This window comes from Sesamum indicum, linkage group LG10 (assembly GCF_026168435.1).
Source record: "Sesamum indicum cultivar Baizhima isolate 11 linkage group LG10, ASM2616843v1, whole genome shotgun sequence".
NCBI classification, from domain to species: domain Eukaryota; kingdom Viridiplantae; phylum Streptophyta; class Magnoliopsida; order Lamiales; family Pedaliaceae; genus Sesamum; species Sesamum indicum.
In genome coordinates, this window is record NC_142666.1 from 19,274,090 (window position 1) to 19,296,154 (window position 22,065).

The 22,065-nt window shown below is 35.9% G+C and overlaps 2 protein-coding genes across 6 annotated transcripts; both read right to left on the reverse strand.

The window, feature by feature from the left end:
- Positions 1-626: 626 nt before the first annotated feature.
- On the reverse strand, positions 627-10,461 carry LOC105171632 (Glycosyl hydrolase family 47 protein). 3 transcript variants are annotated; one of them, XR_002287903.2, is made up of 18 exons: positions 10,226-10,459; positions 9,390-9,509; positions 9,203-9,295; positions 8,222-8,308; positions 7,752-7,842; positions 7,406-7,461; positions 6,657-6,729; positions 6,024-6,133; positions 5,629-5,679; positions 4,500-4,588; positions 4,284-4,365; positions 4,065-4,178; positions 3,620-3,699; positions 2,773-2,908; positions 2,432-2,502; positions 1,885-2,128; positions 1,106-1,565; positions 627-970 (listed from the first exon to the last, which is right to left on the reverse strand). XR_002287903.2 is itself a non-coding variant. In XM_011092802.3 (17 exons), exons 1-17 carry the CDS (start codon positions 10,340-10,342, stop codon positions 1,302-1,304), a joined length of 1,878 nt encoding a protein of 625 aa, XP_011091104.2. In that variant the 5' UTR covers positions 10,343-10,459; the 3' UTR covers positions 627-1,301. The 3 variants fall into 3 exon arrangements, 1 of the variants encoding a protein (XP_011091104.2); XM_011092802.3 differs by having other exon boundaries at positions 627-1,565; XR_016067834.1 differs by lacking the exon at positions 627-970 and having other exon boundaries at positions 1,425-1,565; positions 1,752-2,128; positions 10,226-10,461.
- Positions 10,462-11,058: 597 nt separating this feature from the next.
- Positions 11,059-21,478, reverse strand: LOC105171633 (ion channel POLLUX-like protein, putative (DUF1012)). Of its 3 annotated transcripts, none has more exons than XM_088885942.1 (24): positions 21,081-21,471; positions 20,297-20,373; positions 19,953-20,098; positions 18,508-18,803; positions 17,855-17,926; positions 17,144-17,219; positions 16,921-17,019; positions 16,694-16,848; positions 16,506-16,610; positions 15,235-15,321; positions 14,322-14,406; positions 14,101-14,248; positions 13,846-13,922; positions 13,681-13,761; positions 13,392-13,544; positions 13,201-13,314; positions 12,991-13,083; positions 12,757-12,883; positions 12,609-12,685; positions 12,243-12,290; positions 12,075-12,144; positions 11,916-11,989; positions 11,459-11,569; positions 11,059-11,383 (listed from the first exon to the last, which is right to left on the reverse strand). In XM_088885942.1, exons 1-24 carry the CDS (start codon positions 21,152-21,154, stop codon positions 11,282-11,284), a joined length of 2,547 nt encoding a protein of 848 aa, XP_088742068.1. In that variant the 5' UTR covers positions 21,155-21,471; the 3' UTR covers positions 11,059-11,281. The 3 variants fall into 3 exon arrangements, 2 of the variants coding, with proteins under 2 accessions (XP_088742068.1, XP_011091105.2); XM_011092803.3 differs by having other exon boundaries at positions 19,983-20,098; positions 21,081-21,470; XR_016067836.1 differs by lacking the exons at positions 11,059-11,383; positions 11,459-11,569; positions 11,916-11,989; positions 12,075-12,144 and having other exon boundaries at positions 12,978-13,083; positions 21,081-21,478.
- Positions 21,479-22,065: the final 587 nt, after the last annotated feature.

The following is a 22,065-nucleotide window of genomic DNA, read 5'->3' on the forward strand; positions in this document are numbered from 1 at the left end:
TGGCGCATCCCCCATTCATCAAGTTATCTGTCGTTTCAATTACTCAACACTACTAAAGCAGATACTAAATCTGGTTTCATATTAGGCCTTTGCATGTGATCAAGAAAGTCTAGAACTATACACGATTTTAGAAATGTCTGCAACAATCATTTCTTCGACGTTCTTTGTATCATTGGATTTCATTTGTCATCCTTCTAATCCAATAACCTTCACCGAAATAACATCCCATTTTACCAGAGAAATTTCAAACCCAATCCAGGATTTAACAAGAAACCATAATCCCATATCCCTGTCACTCAACCACGTTCTCATCAGCATTGGAACCTTAAAATTCAACCATGTAGATCTAACACCCGCAGTTAGAAAATAAAGGTGTTGGATTGCGGACGAGAGATTTGGATTCTTATGGTCCAGAAATCTTGAGCTTACACGAAGACTGAAGTACACAAAAACAGGTTTGATTCTGGCAATTTGTCGAGCATCTTCATGCACAATCAGTGACTCAGAAAGTGCAGCATGGTCTAAGAATTACGTTGACAGTTGACTATGATAGTATTCAGCAGCTAATTTATAAATGAATTAGAATCAAAGTGGTTATATTTATCACAAAAAACAGGAAAAACATAAACCGAAGAATTAAATTAGATTAAATAAACGATTGAAGTAGATTAAATAAACAATTGACTTCAATTCAAAATACTAACTAAAAGCCACAATTTGGAGATATTCTATCATCTAATATTAAAGAATGAACCATTAAATCTTACAAAAGAAAAGGCCCTCTCAGAAGCAAGACAAGATATCCAAGTTATTCACCTTTTCACTCAATCTGCATATGTTGTACCAAGTCTGCCAACCCCATTCCATCCTTGCTTGGGAACTCATTGAAACTTTAATAAGAAGCAACTAAGCATCAGCCTCAAACAGGACTTGGACAGGTTAGTTGCCAAACTGTCGTGATCTTTTCTATCTGCAGTCCATGAGCTTTTATAAGCTCGTAATGTCAACAAGAATCCTAACTAACTGTAAAAGCGACTATGGTACACACTGTAACATGTTCTTAATTAGAACTACAAGGGGCGGTTAAGTGTGTGTTAATGTCCACCTGAGATTGAGGCATTTTCCTTGACAACTTCTCCACCCTTTGAATGGAGTGCTTTGGCAAATAGCAAGAACCCCACCAGTGAAGCTCCTGAAGAAGCCCGCAATTAATCTCGCCGTTTGGCTTAAATTAGAATCTTCAAAATAGTCAATCATTTGCCTTTCTCTCGCAAGAATGAATAGCTCTCAAGAGTTTGAAGTTAGCCTTCAATCACATCTCCATGTGTTTCATTAACAATTCGTGGAGCTTCAATTTGCAGCAGAGGTACCCCGTGATCCTCTTTGGGTTCCTTACAATGATCAGGATCCTCATCAACATCAGATGGTGGAGAGTCGGAACTGTAAACGGGTGAATCTTGAACAACAGCAACCTGAGTCGCGCTTGATGACTCCTCAAGACTACCTTCTGAGGCGACATATGATATGCCATACCTCTGCCCATGACTTAGTGCTGGACAGAACCCCTGTCATCCACAGACGGAGGCTCACCATATAAATAAAGTATACATCACATTTTTTATGCTGCTTGCATAATTTGTTGTCAAGTTCTAGAAGCGCATATTTATAACCTAAACTTTTAACTTCATAAGAACATATTTCACTCTGTGCTTTGTGTATTCCCTTTTAAAAAGTGTATATTAATAACCTACACTTCAAACTTGGTATGCTTCACCACATCCAGTGAAAAGCATTCACAAAGTTCTGTCATGAAGAAGGAGAGAGAAAAGGCAAAAATAGTAGAAAGTTAGTATGAGAAAAAAGCACATTGCATTCTGTACTGACCTTAATCAATCCTGAGGGAGATGACTTTCGAAAACTGGATCCTGATAGAGAATTAGTGGAAGCTGTGTCTGTAAAAGATTCTGAGGTATTTGTGTCCGTAGAGTCCCTTACACTGTCTGAAGAGTATGTTTCTTGCCTCAGGTTGCTGCTTTTGCAGTATGCTCCAAGGTATGAACAATGTTCACTCACTAAAGAGATTTGTGGAGTCGCAGGAAGTAAGTGCCCTTCAGTGCTAAAGGTGTATCTGTAAATGGAGATTTTTTCCCACATGCTAGTTAGCGAGAGTAATGGCAGCGGGGCCAAGCTACTTCGAAGAAAACAGAAAATACTCCATACTGTGAACGATAACAACAAAAACTTAGTCATAACTGGCTTTATGGTACAATTAAATGATTTAGTTTTTATGGAGGTTTATCACATATTGTTGCCCACAGCTGCTGAGTGTCGGTAGGCAAGCACATAAAACAGAAAAGGTACAATAAAGTCAAGTGTTAGAATGAATTAACACAAGGTTCACCAAACAGATTTCAAAATGTCAACAACTTACTTATATGGGCCATTCTCAACCAAATTATCTGGACCAGCAGCCAAATCAAATAGCAACCACAAGTATTTGACCTGAAAGAGTTAACATAAAGCAAATGAAGATGAGAGAGAGAGAGAGAATGCATGTTGAGACTCAACAAAATAGAAATCAAGAATAAGTCTGAAAGGTGCTCCCTTGAACCCGATGCCATTCTTAAGTTCCCAAGCCTAAGGTTGGCATTTTAAGATGAGTCTCCACATGGTAGTTCGTAAAAAGGAATTTTTATGTACATAGGGAAAAGTGTAAAGCCTTGCGCATAAAAGCTTCAGAATCAGACGTGTGAAACACCCCCAAGTACTTACAGTCTCAGCCAGAAAGAAGCTTTCCATGTGATCTTCCTGCTGGTGAAACTCTACATCTGATATATGACAATATCCACAAGTGCATCGAGCCCCATACTGCAAGCTTGCAAGCATGTCTCGGCCGGCATCAAGAAATCTATGCAATTTTGACAAACTTCAGATTGCATAAATTTATAAAAAAAAATTCAATGCAGACATGCACTATTTTATTTATTGTTATACTATGTTTAAGAAGATATATCATTTATGGAGGAGTAACTACATTCAATTTTCATAATCTTCAGCATTCAGGTGATATATTTAGGCAATCAGTGAGAGAAAAATTCACTAAGCGCATCAAGAAAATCCCAATTAATCACAACAATAACATACACTACCTTAAATTTGGAGAAACAAATGAATGCTTATGACTCATACTATAGTTCTAGTTCTAAATACCCAATTCCAGAATTGATCTAATAAAGGGACCTTGTAGTAATTAGAACTGTACACTTATGGACGGCTTCTTCACATTATAGAAAAACTAAAAGACTGAACCTGCATCAAATGGTGGCGTAATGTTAAGAATGCAAGTATGAAACAAACAACGAGTGTTAGCATATGGTAAAGCATTTAAGTATCTTTAGTCATCCACATGGATATTTCCTCACTTCCAACATATTTCCTACTTCAAACCCCAAATAGGGATGAAGGAGGGCCCTCCCTGTCCAAATTTAGTTGGCTCAGCCTTTCCATAGTATTGAAAGATTCAAGCAGGCACCCCCCCAGAACCTCTCTTTGCTTTACATAGTACAGAGCATGAAATATCTGATTTCAGTAAAGTGTTCTTCACAGAAGTGAAGCAAACCTGGGGTTTCGTGTAGCTTTGTACAGCCAATATGTGCTTTCTATTAATTCTGGACGTAGTGGATAGCTTTTCTGACCTTGCTGTGACAAGTTTGACAATTGACGACAAGATCATGATGTTAGAGGAACTATACATAAAGGAAATGATAAGCACGGAAGCTAAGAAGCACAGGGCAAAAAAAAATGACAACTGAAAAACTTGGGAACCTCAAATAATTGGAAACAATTGTTTTTCTAATGAACTAAGTCTTATTTACGTCTTTGGTGTTCCTCCCATGGAATCCTATCTATAACCTAAGGGCATACTTAGCTAAATAAAGAGATATCTAGAAGTACTGGTCCATTTACTGATCTACAAACTTCTATTCTGCCTTAGTCAGCCCTCTCAAATTACAACAGATGCACAATAGGAAAAGGTTATACAAAGATGGCAGTAAATAGACTACCTGAACATTGAAAGTGGCCAGATTGAAACCCTCTGGAGTGAAACCATATCGTTTCCAGACGCTAAAGAAGGCAGCATGAGTTCTGATTGCAGGCTCAATATCCCCAGCAAGAACCTTCCACAATTATCATGTGCAGATTTCATTACTTAAGGCAATACTGAAATTTTACTACATAAAATGGAGATAAACCAACATATAGGATAAATATAAAAAACTTACCTGAAGGCCAGGCCAGAATGCTTGCAGGCTATTAAACAATGGCCAAACAAGGGCGGCAGAATTCATGTTTACCTCCACATACCTATAAATAACTAAAGACATAATTAGTATATTTCTTTAATGAATTGAACAGTGAAAATGAAGAAAGACATAACAGTTGAACAGGGCTGAAGTTCAATATGTAATTAGGAAGAGCTCGTCGATAAATTTACTTACCAAGGATCATTATAAAGATAGAGCATTGCTGCCCTATAAGCTTCTTGGAATATGAAAAGATACTCTTCATCACCAAACAATAAATAAGCCTGAAAGCAATTTAAATAATGATTAGAAAAGGAAGGAATTAAACACTTGCAAGATCCAGTACATGATTGGAAGTCAAAATGAAGCAAAATGTAAGTGCTGTACTTTGTCAAAATGGCAACTTTACAAAATAAACCTAATTGTCTCTTTCATCTGTTTAAATGAAAGTTACATCCATATAATTTCTGACAATTTATCTAGCATCTAGATGGTCTTCTAATCCGCTTTCATCTTCACATCCTACTCACTCATAGCATGCTCACGACTGCTATAATTGGCAATGAGATTAATAGAACTCATGAATGCATTAACCACAAAGCATAGAAAAGATGAGCTCAAAGGAAAACCTAGTGTTGCAACTGAAAGATGGAGACACAGTCATACTGAAGATGAAGCCAGAGGAAATAAATCTGGAAAATTATTGATTTATTAGATGATTACTTCTAATTAAGTTATGAATCTTAAATTCTAACAGCTACCAGAATTCTCAACAGAACAATTTTTTTTAGTGAAAAGGTTAATTATTTTTCTAGAAGTACATTTGAGTTCACAGGTAGTGACACTACTTACTACAGTCAAACATAAATTTACCATCCTAGTGTTATCAACTTGTGTAGAAAAATATATATTAGTAATGCATAGGAACCAATGAGAGAATGAAGTCCAGTATTGAAGAACTAATTTTTCATACCATAACAGGGCCGTTAGAGGACATAACATCAAGTGTTCAATTAATGGGTGCTAAATCAGAATAGACGGCCATGAAGATCAAATACACCACATGGGATTTAAGCTTTCAAGGGCCAATTACATAGGGAAATGAGTGGATTATAAGAGCATCAAGATCATCCAACATCTCAAAGACAAGAAAAAACATTCCAGGAGAACTGCTGTCGAATTTAAAAGATCATCCTCATCATAAGAGCCACGGAGAGAAAATATAGGTGCTTCAAATGCATTGGTTGGAACAAATTTGAGCTTTGCATCATGCGATGATGCATAGTACAATGAAGATTCACAGTTCCAACAGAAGAGAACTCACCTTTAGTAGATACTCATAGAAAGAGTCTATACTGGTTCCTATTCCAGCATCCTGCAGCTCAAAACAAAAGTACCAACTAAGATTGCCACATCATATTCATCTCATCATATGCATAGATGTGACAGATAAAAGTAAATCATGATTATCTTAAGGAAGGTTCTCTGCATGTTTTACATGCAGTTTAAAATAGATGTCCTACACAAAATAAGGCATCATTTATGTAAAAGATAACACCATTCGATGGAAAAAGGCAACACATAATGCACAAATAAATACAACCACCAAAACTGACACTTCTTAAGCAAACATCAGATTTTACAATCTAAGTAGAATCGGATATAAGTTATAGCAAAATAAGTCTCCTTTCAAAAACGTTACCAGGTTGAAGAAATAACCTTTTGAGTCCATTCACCAGTAAAAACATCTATATGAGCACCAACTAGGTTAATCCTCGAACGGCGAGCCCATAGTCCTCGAACTGCGTTCTTTGTCACTTGTTCAAAAACTACAAATCCACAAGGCAAACACTGGGAAAATGAAAACCGTGTGCCAAAATGCCAAAACTCGCTTAGAGCGTATCTCGCTATTGCTCAAAAATATAAATCATCGAGAAAAAGAAAAGATATATATGTCCAAAAATAATGCACTGTATTACATTATCGATGTTATTAGGCATCACATCGAATAGCGCACATTCAATTTCTCTAAAGTTTTCAGTATAACTTCCAAGACATCCAGCAGAAGTTCCCAGTTACGCATTGTTGCATAAAAGATGAATATCAAAATTGCAACCTGATCAATGTGGAAACAATCATGACAGCAGCCAGACCAATATTTACATCTTATTAGAAAGATATATTTACTTTATCTCAAGATATAGACTCTTGAAAAAGTAAGAAAATCAGATCCACTTACCCACAGAGGATTTATGGTAAATCCACTCACCCCCCAACCCCCACTCCCACAAAAAAAAAAAAGAAGAAAGATTAATGTCTCCATGCATAAGGATATAACACTGTATCACTTACTGGGATCATTTGTCAAGCGGCTAAGAACACCAAATTCCAATGTTAGGGTCCCACCACCAGCTGTTGATGTTATCTACACAAATAAGATCTGTATTATTATCTAAAATTCCATACAAACAAAATCATCAATAGGAGCAAGATGGATAAAATCAATTTTTAAGGAATAACGAGTGAGATGTCGGTTACAAACAGACATACAAGAAATCTAATTTCATCATGGCCCATATGTAACATTCAATGTGTTAATTGCCAATCATCATATAATATACTTGAAATACTCAAACACAAATCCTCTAACCTCAGACCTAGAAGAGATGAACTTGGAACTTCCTATATTGTGGAGTTGCTGTGTTGTATGTAAAGAAGTACTACAGGAATTAGTCCAAGAAAGCATTATCCAACTAGTGCTATAAAGCCAAGACAAGGATAACTTCGAGACTGAATTGATCTTGGAACGCTATGACATAACTACCAGAGAACTATAGGACGCAGATCAGTCAATTCACACAAATGTCCTTCAAAAGCAGTTCAAACATGTGCTACGTTGACATAAAAATTGTGCAGAAAGGGAGAGAGTAAAATCAAAAGAATCAAGAAATTAGATGGAATTGGTATCACGGGGCATCTTATGGTTCTTAAGGAAAACCAAAAAAATGGACTATTATCCTTTTGCATTCTCTATAACTATTTACTAATATGTGAAATAAGCAGCACAATAAGAGGGTGAAGAGAATACAAAGAGTCTTTGCCTTGCTTTCATTTTCATCTACTCCATGCATTAGATTGACTGACCCAAAAGGAATTCCTGCAGAAAAATATGATTTACAAATATCAGAAAGATCATACATAACACCAGTACAAAAGAAGATGAAATTGTAGTAAACACTACTGGGAAATAAATAAAGATTGGCGACAGTGTACACAACTTGAAATTGGTAGCTTATACAAGTTTGAAGATGTTACCAGTAAGAAACACATGTTTTTTTAAATGTTAACTTCCATATAGGTATACGAGTCGAATTAAGTAAAAATATCCAGTGCAAGCAAACTTTACTGAGCTGGTGTTTAAAAGCCACAATAATCCACAGATGATACCTGTAGGAGTATCGAATGCAGGTAACATTCTACGAGCTAAATCCTCTGCCAGGTGAAGTAACTCATCATCATATGAGGGTATCCTCATGCCCTGCAGTAGTAAAACTTCAAAAATACCATTTGCAAGTTCTGGATAAACTGGAAACATTTACAGTGCTTTTTCGCCATGCACTTATGTTATATATTATCATGAGACCAAAGCAGCAACCATATCTATAATAAGGTGGCAATCAAGTTTTTAAGATGTCTATGCCAGTATCATGTTCCATCAGTTGTGTGAAGGAGACACTATTAAGCACAAAATAGAAACCAGTTTTTACTACATAACAATTCATTGGCAAAATTCTTCCATCATTTACCCACAACAGAAAAATGAATAAATTAAAAAATCCCTAATCTGTATGTAGAAAAGGAACCGAAAAGAATTCAAACAATGATGACTATAGGATCTTCTGTCCATGAAGTTATACCGTGTTATAATCGCTCGCAATGAGATGAGCAGAAAGTAAGCCTCCAAGTACTCTTATTGTAGTTTCAAAGACAGATACTGTCTTGTTCTGCAAAATAATAAAGAACTCCAGATTTAGCCTGTCTTATTCTGCACAATAATATAAGAGCTCCAAATTTAGCCAGGGAGTTAGCTTTCATAAACTGAGTACTGCTACCTACGTTGTCAACATGCTTTGACAGTTAACTTCCTTATCATAGAAATAATAGTAGTTAAAATTTGGAACTCTGCAAGTGTGTAAATTTCTTCTCATCAAACATTTAATCAAGATGAATTCCAGCTCCACACAGATTAAAAGACTAAAGAGATATAACGCCGCACCCTTTGACTAGTAAATACAAGTTAGAACACAAGACAAATATAAGAAAGGAAGAATCATTATAGCCAACAATATAGGAAGATAGAAGGCAGAAACAAGATGGGGAAATTCAGAATTTCAAAAATGATTTATTATTGAAATAATTCACATTTTCCAAGTGCCACTTCACCATCTTCATTTTCTTTTGGTCTCCCTATTGGGTAAAGAATACATATCCCAAGTCATCATAACCAAGTTGGAGTTAGTTTGCAGATCCTAGCAACAAAATGCTTAGTCAACATTGCTAGTTTGTCATAAAAAGGAAGGCAAATGATACTCCTACGAAATTGTTAATTTTTGTCTATCATTTCAGAAGTAGACAGCAAATGAAAGAAATGCCAGAGAGGCATTTTTCATATTAACTTGTCACCAGAATAGACGAGAAGTTCCAGATACAAAAAGAAGATTGTCATCTATCACAGATATGAGACATTATAAGCAAGATATATACCTTCTTTTACGTTGTCCTTAGTGTGCTAAGAAAATCAAAATTACATGAACAGATGGAAGTTCGGACTGAACCATGTGGAAGGAATCATTCATAAGTTCATTTTCATGCAAGACAAACACAAAATCTATACTCACAATATCAAATCGAAGATTTTTACCAATCCATTCAACAGATACAGTGAAGCGCTCTCTATCACCAAGCAAAGCCAGTGTGTCCAACGAATCAATCTGAGTACAGAAACACGATATACTATAAAGCTGATTAACGTTAAAGTTACAATTGCCATAAAACATTAAGCAAATAAATGGTTGTTGATTTCACCAATGTTAATGCATATCCTCCAAGTGTGTCTTCCCCTCCGCATGATAAGGGTTTCAATTCATCTCGTGGAAATGCGTGCTTCATGTATCCATCAAATGCATGATAGAACATTTCACGCACCTATATCATATACAGATGTTTTTAGCAACCAGAAACACATCAACCCACCCTCTAAAACTGAAAAGAACTTTCATTCGATGTAAACAAAGGAAAATTGATGCAGAATCAAAGACAAGATTCATTCAATTTTTCCTCAGGATAAAAGTTGATAAAATATTGGAGTCTTTAAAATAAACAAAACAGGAAGCAGAGGCACTCTTCCATTAAAACCAGAGCTTTCATGTTTTTCTTTTCAAGAAGTCTCTTAAACAACTTTTGAGAAGTAAAACAATAGAGACAATGTACATCTTTTGAAATGTTTTTCTGTCCCGTCGGCATAAAAAGAGAGAACTTTTTCCACAATCCGCAGTGTACATTGCTTTCTCTTATCTTCTTACAGTCCTCCAAACCCCATTTAGTCCCTCGCCCAAATCAAATAAATCACTCTGCAATTACTCTCAAAATCAACCCAATTCAACTAAAATCCAAGACAAACATCAAACACGCTAGAACTCTACAAATCCATAACCGTACTGCTTACTTTACCCCTATCTTATATAACATCCAGTAACTCGCAAAGCACAATGAAACATCACAAGAAACAATAAACAATTCACCAGAAAACAATCGCGCATTTACAAAAAAAGAATTAACTTTTCCGGGAAAGATATCAATCCAACTATTGTTGAAATGAAGTGTATCAATACAACTTGGAATACTATCAAGAATGGAATGACCTCATCTCTGAGCTGCTTGGCTTCTCCCTTAGTGACTCCTTCTGCCAGAATCTCGCATACAAAATAGTCCGAAAATATTATCAGAATTAGCAACAGAGGCTTCTTCGGAGCACCCATAGATCCCTCGCAGTAAGCGTGTCCGTGTGAGTGAGAGACAGAGAGATTGCGATATCTGCGAAGTGGCGACGATGGAAATTTAGCATTTTGCCACGCCGGTGGTTGAAATCGTAAACAATTAGATAGTTTTTAGGATGAAATCGTAATAACAAGTAGTGTGGGGGATAAAACCATAAATAATAAATAGTGTTGGGGCTAAAATTGGTAGTAACAGTAGTATCACCAACCTAAGTACTATTTTCTTCTTTTTTCCAAAAAAAAAAGTACTATTTTACTATTTATGCTTTAGTAATTGAAAGTTATATGTTTTTCTCCCCTTTTTAGTTGAAGAACATTTATAAAAGGCAAATGTATTTTTTGGCTAATTTCATTTTCTTCTTTGAGATTTGATATAATTATTTATAAATTTCATATGATTAAAAAATTATATTTAATATTTTATATTTTCGTCCAATAAACAAATTTTTCTATTGATCAAAATTCACTGACTTAATAATTTTAGCAAAATAAATAAAATTTCATATTTAGTCCACGTTAACTTATTGAAAGTCAAATAAATTTTTTTCTAACCAAAATACGTTGTGCAGTAACATCATAAAATTAAATATCAGACCACAGCATGCTCTTGGATTGGATTGGGCCACTTTTGGGGTCAATATATATATTTCTTTCTGATATCTAAAATGTGCTTGATGTATGCATAAGTGCTTGAGGTATGTCTCTTTCTAATAAATTACACTTTCATAAGTTCAGAGTCACAAAACAATCACAACTACCCACTGTGTACATGATGGGATTCATGTGAAAATGCATTATTCGAAAAAGAATTACATATTTCTAAACCATGTTTACCTAAATTTGATCAAAAAAGCCTTATTTTGCCTTGAAAAATTGTCCTCTGCTATCAACCTTCAGTTCCCAGCCATGAACAAACAGATACTACATAACCACTGGTTGTTCTCCTTCAAGCTCAGATATCACAATCAATGCGTCGGTCGCTTCAAGACTTAGAGGCTCCGACTTGGGAACCGGGTTTATCACCTACAACAATCAAGGCCCAAGGTCGAGCTAAACTATCATTTTGATCGATATATAAACAAAATAAACATCACTTACCTTCTTATTGTTTTTAACGTAGCCAATAGCAACTTCTCTGCGTAGATTTGCTCTTTCTGATAGCTCGTTGAAGGATGGATTCTCTCCTCGTTTCATGTAGAGGCCGATGTCCTGTCCAAGAACCACGAACAAGTTCATCAAGCCACTCATTATATGGTTTGGAGTTTGGCTAGAATAACTAATTATGATTATACCTCAACCCCTTTTCAAGTTACAATACCTCCCTCTTAGTTTTTGCATTTAAGAAAACCTTACAATTTCTTTATGTTTTGGGATTAAAGACAACAAATACATGTCCCTATGTTTTTTGAAATAAAACATTAAATCCCAAAATACATAATAATGTGCTATAAACTTAAACCGAGGTTTTTGTAATTGCCGTGGGAAGGGGATCGCATCAGTAATTACATTAATTGCTAAGCAAGGTCGTTATAAACATCATGCCTTGAGGTTTTACCTTTACGTATATTTCATCTCCCTCTGCATTGAGAACGTCTTGCCAAACCTCATTCAGTTCGCTATTTTCAGCCACTGTAAACGCAACAAATCTTAATATTGTCAGCACGATCCAAAATGAAACATATTGAAAAGAATGGAAATAGAACGCTTTCTGAACCTTGTGCTGTCACTAGGCTCATTACTTCCTCTGCTGCAATATATGTTAGGGATGGTCTGATCCTCGTAATCTGTAAAGCAACGAGATTCACGCATTGCAGTCATTCACTTCTTTGAAAAATGGCCCATATGAATTTTTAATGGCTATTTTAGGTTCACAAAGAATTACCTGTTTCCCCAATTTGGAATCCACGATTTCGGCTACAAGATTGTGCACCTGCAGGTTGCGGAAACTGGTTAATTTGGACAGGTGGAAATGCATCAAACTGAGTGTATCACGAAAGAACACATGATAAGAAGATTTTCAGGCAGAATGATAACTGGATTCTGAATGAAAATTCTGACATTGTTAACTTCAGGTTATCTGTATCTAAATTTATAGGATAACTTTATATATTCCTCTCTGATGTCAAAAGTTACAGCTCTAACCAACTTCTTTCAAGTCGGCAATATGTCTCTCCACCAAGATTAAGAAGTTTGATATAAAGCACTTATGATAGAAACTTATCCAAGAAAATACTTTGAAGCAACTTACCTTTACTCCAAGTTTACCGCAGATACTTTCAGCAAGAAGAAGAGAGTATGCTGAGTTTTTATCTGCCCTTGATGGGTCTAAACCACAAAGTAGACGAAGTTTAAAATCAAGCTATTTTTGAAACAAATGAACATCAAAATCCTGTTACCTCCAACTTGCCACTCTTTATCAGATATTACAGCTATTGAAAATGGACAATCTTCTTCTTTCTTGAAGGACCTCTGAATGTTGATAATTGTATCCTCTAGGGTATTGTATTCCATTGGATTTCCAACCTGAGATGGATGAGACGGGAACCAGTCAATCGAAATGGAAAGTGAATGCGAGAAGCACCTCAATGGTAACTTTTTCCAATGCTGAATGGATAACTTTGCAAATTTACTCTGTGGGAAACTTGAACATTTTTCAGCTTTCCTTGACTGGCAAGCTTGCATGCCTTGTATCTTTCATCCAAAGGAACATCTGACAGAATTTCCTGCAAGTGCGCATCAAGAAACATAGTAAATCAGCATGCTCCTGTTATATCATTGTTAACATTCAGTGCGAAATTTATGATAGACTGGCAAAAATTTAATATTGGAGTATAATCTACCAAAACGCTGCCAGGTCCAAGATAATTATCGTATTCTTGAATCATTTCTACAACGTCAGGGCGCCATCCGAGCACTAGTATACACTCTTTTGGACCTACGCTTCCGTCTGATGCCTACATGCAGAAGTTCAAAGATATCAATACTGCTATGAGGAGAGCAGACGAGCTCACATTATTGGGTAAAGGCATACCTTTGAACCTGATCTTTTTGGTCTTTTCACTATGTTTTCCAGCCTCTTTCTTGTGACATCCAGTGCTTGATTAAGGAATTCACTGTCTTGGACATCGTGCGGATACGAGAGCAGTGGTTTCTTCTTCCCATGCACGGGCGCAATGAACAACACCTGTGTGCAATATGAGAGTTTATATTCGTGCAAAATTCAAAAATAGCTCTCTTCTTTCAAGTAAGCAAGGCAAAGTTTATAGACAATTATTTATGAGAGAAATATAAGTACATCAGTAATCAGCATCATTACATACCTTATCAGTTTCTTTCAGAACTTCTTCATCATTTGGGTGAAAGTATATCTTTCCATCTCGATAAAGACCACAAACAACAGCCTGGAAAGGTTATATAAACAGGAAATTACAAACTACCAGTTAGATTAGAAACGTCAACAAGTGGAGACAATTGTTATGCTTTACCTCCTGGAATCCACGCCTCAATTGCCTGTAACCTAGTCCTGCTAAGTGAGGAAAACTGCAAAGATTGAATACGTTTTCTGCCAGATCGAGATATCCCATTGTCAGAAATAGTAGGAATATAGGATGTGACTCTTCCTACATATACTCTAACAAAAGTTGCACAGAAAAGAAAATATGCCAGGTTGTTCCATTTGAAATAACTAATGAAACATTTTGAGATTCATAGAGTAAAAGAAGAGAAGATATAGGAAGTACTTCGATAGTTGAGCAAGTGTTTGTATATTTTAATAAGTCCTTTCTGCCGAGAGCATTGAACAAATAATTTGGATGTCACATTCTCCACAGGTTCTACTTTCAATCCTGAGATTGATTTTAAGAGGTCTCGTGTATTTGAACTTGAAACCTGCACCACAAACAAGATTAAAAAATTTCCAACTCGTAGAGAAAGAAAGAAAACCACCTATTTTTCAAATTACCTCAACTATAGTAGGCACAGAGGCCATCAGAGGAAGGGGTTGAAGAGCAAGCACAGACAGAAATGCATCTGAGTCAATTTCATACCTGAAGAAAATGAATAAAGAAATAGACATAAAAGATTGAGGCATATTATAATTACACTATTTTAAGGAATGGCTCGACAGTGACAATTGGTCCCCATGATATAGAAAATATCAGACTCTGGGCGGTCTTTTCAGTAATAGAGTGCACTATGTCTAGTTAAGGTCATCATTGGTGTCAGGAGCTTTTGGATCGCTGAAGGATCAAATGCATCAAGGAGGCCAAACTGAATAAAGGACAACGGTTCTATATAGTAGAAGTGTTGTTGTATGTCAGAACTGCAGTCTTGTCATCCAAGAAAAGTTAAACATAGCAACATGGGAAGCTGTTCAACTTCAATTCAAGAACCATTAGCTCCATATTTTCATTTCCCCAATTTCTCATCTTTTCATTCATTCATTAGTTCCCATTATTACATGATCAGCTGTCATGTTCTGCAAATTAACCGCTGTTATGTAATTTTGATAAGATGTTTATCTTCAACAGAGACTACTGAGAGGATAAGTCATTGGTAAATTTGCATACTAGATAAACATCTGGTCACCCATCTTTGCATATTTATTCAAATGTTTGTTATACTCATTGAACATTCCTCACTGATAATTGTGATTTAGGAAGCCAGAAAGGCAAAGCCATGCAGGTTTACAATCTACGAGAATTCAGTGCTTCACCATATTAAATGGCAGTCCTCTAACATTAGAACCCTGCAGACACATCAGAAAAGGAAGGGGAAAAAAAGAAGAGCAATCAAAGAAGATAACAAAGCTAGGTTGGAGTGTGAACATTGCAGGTCTGTCTTAAGTAACTCATCAGGATCCATCTAATACTTACCGATCTTCCTTTGTTGGTAATATAATTATGGCACGTGCTTTATTTGCTGCAGCTCTTTCAAATGACTTCGTTAAACTTAGACTACAACTGCATGAGGAGAGATTATATCAGAAATAAAGCAAGCAATTAGAAAAGACTAAAATATATTGCAAAGACAGGTAGGCACATCAAATCTATTTGTAAGCCTCAGTGATTAAAAAGGTACCCTTAAGAAGGCACAAAATATTGAGTAAATGCATGACAATATATGGTGAAAAATATTATGAAACAAATTAAAAGAAAGAATGATTTATTAATTTCGATATAATTACAATTGGGGAAGGAGAAGGAAATCATTTGAACCGGGTCCAGGGATTTACTCTATGGCTATTGCGCTTTTTCCGACAGCAGCTAACTAACTGGCAATAACGCCCTTGCGCCCGACAAAAGGGGGGGGGGGGGGGGGGGGGGGTTACGGGGGGGTTTCCCCCCAAAACGCGCGCCCAATTAAAAGGCCTCAATCCCCCTTGCCCCAAGCAACAGTAGCATCGAACAAGGGCGGATTAAGGCAGTAGAACCTAAGATAAGGGTAGCTCAATTTCTAAGTAAGAGTTTGAAAGCGCTTTTAGACAGGTAGAGTGAAGCCGGAAGCTCGCCTAATAGTAGGAAGGGACTACTACTACTTATTCTATTGAATAAGAGCTAGTGACTGCAGGAAAATACCTATTCCCGGTGAATGCACGGCTTTCTCTGTCTTTGTTTGGTTTTCTTTGTTGTGTTTGCATGTATGGGCCAAAACCTAGTCTAAAGTGTTCAAAGGAAGTTCGAAAACCTCTCCCAACTTTGACTGCAAATTTGTTCTTGACTTATAATATTTAACAAGATATCAGTTTGCCTCCATGAACCAAACTAAAATATAGACCAAAATGCAGCTATAAGTTCTACTAAAGCCATTGAAGCTGTATGTAGTAATCACAATCTGCTGTATATTAGACCTCCCTTTATGTAAAGTCACAGAGTAATTTGTTGAGCAAGTTCATGTATAACTGCCAAAGACTTATTGAACCAATGGGCCTGCATGGAGAGTTGAAAGCATTTTCTGTATATATCAAGCCAAGCGATTTCTTTAACTCAAACGAACTTAAGAATTACCATGTGAAAACCACAAGGTATCTCATCATAGTTACAACTATATGAATGTGCATAGGTGGAAGATATACCACAAAGAGGTCATTTGACAACTTCTAAATCAAGATATTTTCTAATGTATACCTCAGCTACTTAGAGTATACCTTTTTGTTAGAATATCAATATGATTGAGATCTTTGGCTATGTTGTCAGCCAATTTGTCCATCTGTTTCCTCGGGAGGTCAGACAAAAGAAGAATTCTCTGTCTCCTGTAAACATGTCTTGACATATAATAGGGGTAGCAATGTCTTAAAAAGAGTAGCTAAGTACAAATACACTAGAAAGTAATTACCTAGCAGTAGCAGTGCCCAAGCGAACGGCGAATTCATGGTACTTATTCAACTGCTTCAACACAAAGCTCAGGCGATTGTTAACTCCACAAATAATTATATGATCAGTCTCCAAAACTTGCACTTGTGCCCCTTCTCTGAGTCTGTGCATATTATTCTGTCAAAAATTCTAGTCAGGGGTACGACTTCTACTAAGCTCTATCAGAAACAGCATATTCTAAGATCTTACCCTAAATTGTTCAGTCATTGTGCTCAATAGCCGAGAATAGAATAATATGCCCCATATAGCAAGAACAAAGCCAATGACACGTTCAATTCGAGTTCTTTGCTGCAATTGAAGACAGAGAATGATTTTTAACAGTAAAAGTTACTACCTCAACATTTTTTTAGCAATACAATGAGAGTTACATTTTATCAAGTGACAAGATCGAATGGACAAAGACGAATCACACTTTCAGATGAGTGGATGATGAACACAGGCAAGCCCAAGCCTCCCAGAAGCAATCCTCAAGAGACTGAGTGCTACCCCTGTACTTCTCCATAGTATATATTTCAAATCAGCAAACATGCATGAGAGTCTAACAGAAGGAAGTCTTGATTATAGACAGAAAAGGCAATCCTAAAACACGAATAATGTAAGATCTTAAGTGTGCATGTTAATTTGTGAATTATGGAAAATCTGATGTAATCAGGTCACAATGAGGCTGCTACATTCCAATTCATGAAATGAAAAAAGAAAGGAGATTAATTTACATAATATTTAATTAACTCTGATGGCATTAGGAATTACATAGGGAATTCCTACAAATAGGATGATTGAGAACATCAGTCACTGAAAAGAGATACAAATAACCAAGTCGATTTCTAGGTTGCCGAAGCGTGGGATGGCATTGCAAATGTGTCAACCAGCCTATTTGTTGTTCCAATCTTATTAGAAAAACATTTATAACCAGCTGAGCTTAGGTGCATTTTCCGCATAGTACTAGAAGCTGTCCTAGACATGAATACATTATACAGATGAGGAAATAATTACATAGTTTGGCTGTATGAATATTATCAAACAAATAAGGTCATAAGCATTGCCAAGGACCGATTGTCCACAAACCACTATTCAATAACCTAAGATTTTCATTAATTTTTTTAACATATGATAAATACTTAACCTGAACTTAAAGAAGAGGAAACCACCAATAATGACAAACGAGAAGCATGCTGCAAGGAGCACAATAAAGAACCTGCAGAAAACCATATTAAGAACTTCTAATCAGGTCAGTACAAAGGGTAAGGTGAACGCAAGAAAGCTTGCATGGCAAAATATATGAAAAGAACAATGCAGCAAGGCACAATCATACTTTTACAACTTTCTTCATAGCAAGAGCATTATCTTAGCTGATGTATATTTTCACTTTGGAGGTTTACACCCAAAAATTTATCAGTACTATACAAGTGACATTTTTTCGGCAGACCACGAGGTTTGGGTGCAAAGATTGCCTTCACCGATACCATATACCAAAGTCCTGGCTACAAAATAAAATTTCTTATACTGGTATATACGTCATGGGCATGCCAATGAATAAAGCAACAAGCTGCCCCTGAAATTAAGGGTACTCACTTGTCATACAAAACGTAAAGAATTCTAGGATAAATAAGGGCTGGGCATTAGCAATCAATACTTCCTAGAGAAGAAAAAGTGGTAAATCTATTGACAGTTCAATAATCAGAACTCAAACCATGTATAGACATGCATCACCTTTTAGTCAATATGTAAACTTAACTAAAGGCAATTTAATCGGGAAATGGCATTAGCTAATCTTACGTGGCAACGTTTCTCTCAAGTTGTATGTTGAACAAATAAATTAATCGAGCAAAACTCCATCTGACGTCTTGAAATGAAGGCAAAGAAACATCCAATTGGAGCGGTGTTGGTTTACTCAATGAATTAGACATGCAAGCAAAAGGCAAACTTGAAGCTGCAAATGTTCGAACAGCATAATGAAATGATTCTTGAACCACGTTCATGGCTGCATTTGTGCTATTTATGTGTATCAATCTAACTATGAAATAAGATGAGAGGGATGCCATAAGGAGTTTAGCTCCCCAATCCTGCACAGGCTTCAATACCAACTAGTCATTAGTTGCAAGGATACCATATGTACAAAATCTATAAGCATGCATCAGCTCTGAACAAATTAAGAGAAACACTTAGCACAAAAATGTGTATCAGATTCACAAGATTATACAGGAACAGCACTAATAAAAAAATCAAAGAAAAGGCAAAATGCATGCTTACTCCTTTTAGATCTAAGAGTAAAAGTGTTACTTTTCCTTTAAAAATAAACAGCAATCAATCCCCGCCATGGACTATGCACTACAGTATTTAGAAAGTTGTATTGTGTGAGAGTAAATTGATGTTTTTCCCATAAAAGTAAATTTGGTGATCTGTTTTTTAACAGAAGCAGGAGTTAGCTAGTGAAAAGAATGAAGTTGAGAATGTCGGTTGAAATTCAAGACATTAATCATTCTGTTTTTACTTTTTTTATAATTCTTTCACAAACTATGGAGGTCATCAAAGAGAAGTTGATCACAAGCAGAGAGGAGGGGCAGAAAAAAAACAGTATCTTCTCCCAGGGGAATATAATCTGCGTGAAACATGTAGATGCAATCAATACTTGATATCATTCTATGATGTTGAAAGAATGTCCTGCCACTCCACCCTCATCAAAGTGAGATGTTACAGTGCAAATGTTTCATCAAAACTTAGTAAGACAGCAGTATGTTCTCCAACAACAATAACCAGAATTTCCAAAGTCTGAAAATTGACAGTCCTGTAAACCAGTCAGACTTGTGCAGACTTTCCATTGTTTCTTAGTCTCTCTACTCCGAAGCCCCAGTGTGAATCTAACTAGAATAGAGACGAGCCAGGAGCTTGTGCCACATATATTAGCTATTCCCCAGACCTTGCTGGTTGTAGAACTATTTCTTGTAGATATATATCATTTTCCTTATGTTAGAAACTCCCTGAATTTCAATATTAAAAACGTGACTTTATGAAATAACAAGAAGCAAACATGTACTTACTTAATGGGACTAGAAACAAGAAAAGCAGGAAAGATCCTATAAACTTCAACTGAGGAAACATGATACATATTCTAATACATATATATTGCAAAATTTTCAAGGAAATTGATAAATGTGTCCATGTTAATGAATCCAATTCTAATTCTTTTCTAAAAATTAGGCTAGTTACAAATTAATATTCACCTGATGGCACCAATTTCTCAATGCACGCACCTGGGGACTATTCTTCAGGTCCACTGTCGGGAGACTATTCGGTTTGCTGGAAATACTTATTTTCATTGAAGGGCCCAACTTCCTCTGTGTTATTCTGGAAATACTCTTCCATTTTTCTGGCAAAAGATTATAGCAAATCTAAATAGAACATAATGGATCAATGGCAATGCAAATGAATGATCAGCAACGGGCCTCAGGGGACAGGGCCAAATACACACTAAAATCTCTTGTGTTGCAGGTGGCTTGATGTTACTGGTCATAGTTAGATTAAGATCCTTGATGAAAATCAATGTTAGAGGTGGATTCAAGCTCACCTCTGTTGTTAACTAGCAAATTATCTAAACGAAATGTTGTAATGGGGATCCACCTGCAGCGGCACAGCCTTGACTTTCTGAAAATCATCCGAACATTGTCAGTTTGCAAAAGAAAACAACCTGAATACTACCAATCAATTTATACGTAGAATATGGAACAAGGAGAGAAAACAGAACAATTGGATTATAAAACATAGATTGGATATGTCATTAGTGCAGATGACACAGAAGAACCATTTGCAAGCTCATATCTGTTGTACCGAACAAATAAAGAAGAAAAAAACAAGGAAGCCCAATAAAAGTGAAAATAAATAAATACAAAACCTGTTGATTTATTTTGATTGTCAAAATTGTAACAGAATATCCAACATCAGAACAATCTCATGTCCGCAAATTTGTTATGTTCCTCAACAGAATAAAATTCACGGATTTCCACAAATTCTTCAGCTATAACGGAATTTCCGAAGAAGAACAGCGCATAGAAACATACATCAAACACACCATCAGATTGTAGTTTCATCAAGTTCTTGGAGCCTTGATGCAGTTGATTTTCCAAAACGAACACATCAAACAATCTTATTTGCAAGTCGCAAACTTAAATATATAGACATATGCAATTCTTGTAGAGGTACTCTTTCGGGCAAATGAACAAACGACTGATGTGGTTCAAAAACTTTCACATACATAATGCATGTACTTATACTCGACGCTGCATGAAGTCTATATCACACAGACAAAGATTGAATCTTTTGCATGTATTGATATTTTAAGAGTAAAGGGTCACCTCTTAGAAGAAACCCAACTCGATTCTTGATTTCTCGATGAAATCAATGGCCGCAAGCTGTATAACTGCAGCATCTCACTCTCTCTCCCTCTCTTTCTCTCTCTAAATACTCTCTCTCTCTCTCTCTCTCTGCGTGTGTATAGAGATGGCACAGAAACAGAGGTGGGTTCTTGAGGATATTCAGATTAATAAATGCATGTCTGAGAAATCTTAGGAAAAGAAGTGGAAAATACCCAGACAAGGACCGCTACCTTCCTATTAAAAAAATACTATTTTGTGAAATAAACAAAGTTTTGGACCTTTTTCTTGATCTGGATTGGAAAAAGAAAAGCGAATTGAAGAGATCGACAATCTAGATTTCGGTGATTGCACATAGAACAAATTTCTCACTTCTTCACTGCCACTTTACTGATATTTGTTTCATCTTCTTTTTCAGCATTTGTGTTTCAATAAACAATTTTTAATTTAAGAAATAAACTTAAAAATCTACAAAAATTTATTTTTGTAATAATAAAAAAATGCTCATCATTTGATTTAAGGATGAAAATATAATAAAGGCTAATGGAATGAACTCATCATTAAACAAACTTTAAATTGATGGGATATTTGTAATTTTATAAATAACAACAAAGTGTTTTCAATAATTAGGCCAAACTTAAGAAATGCGGTTGGAATCGAATTGGATTTTCTATTGCAAACATTATTCTATCTTCTATTCCCTACAACACACGCTACGTATATATAGATAACATCATGTATTTTTGTATGTTGATTGAAGTGAAAGATGAACGTATTCAAAAGTAATTTTCTTTAATTTTAACTGCACTTATCATACATAAATTATTATTTTTAAATTATATATAAATTACATGATAAATGTATCACACAATATGTATATCACAGTCTAAAATTTCACTGTTATGGGGTATGATTGTACATCCACATTTTGTTTTTCAGCTGACAACTTGTTCTTGTACTGCTACCT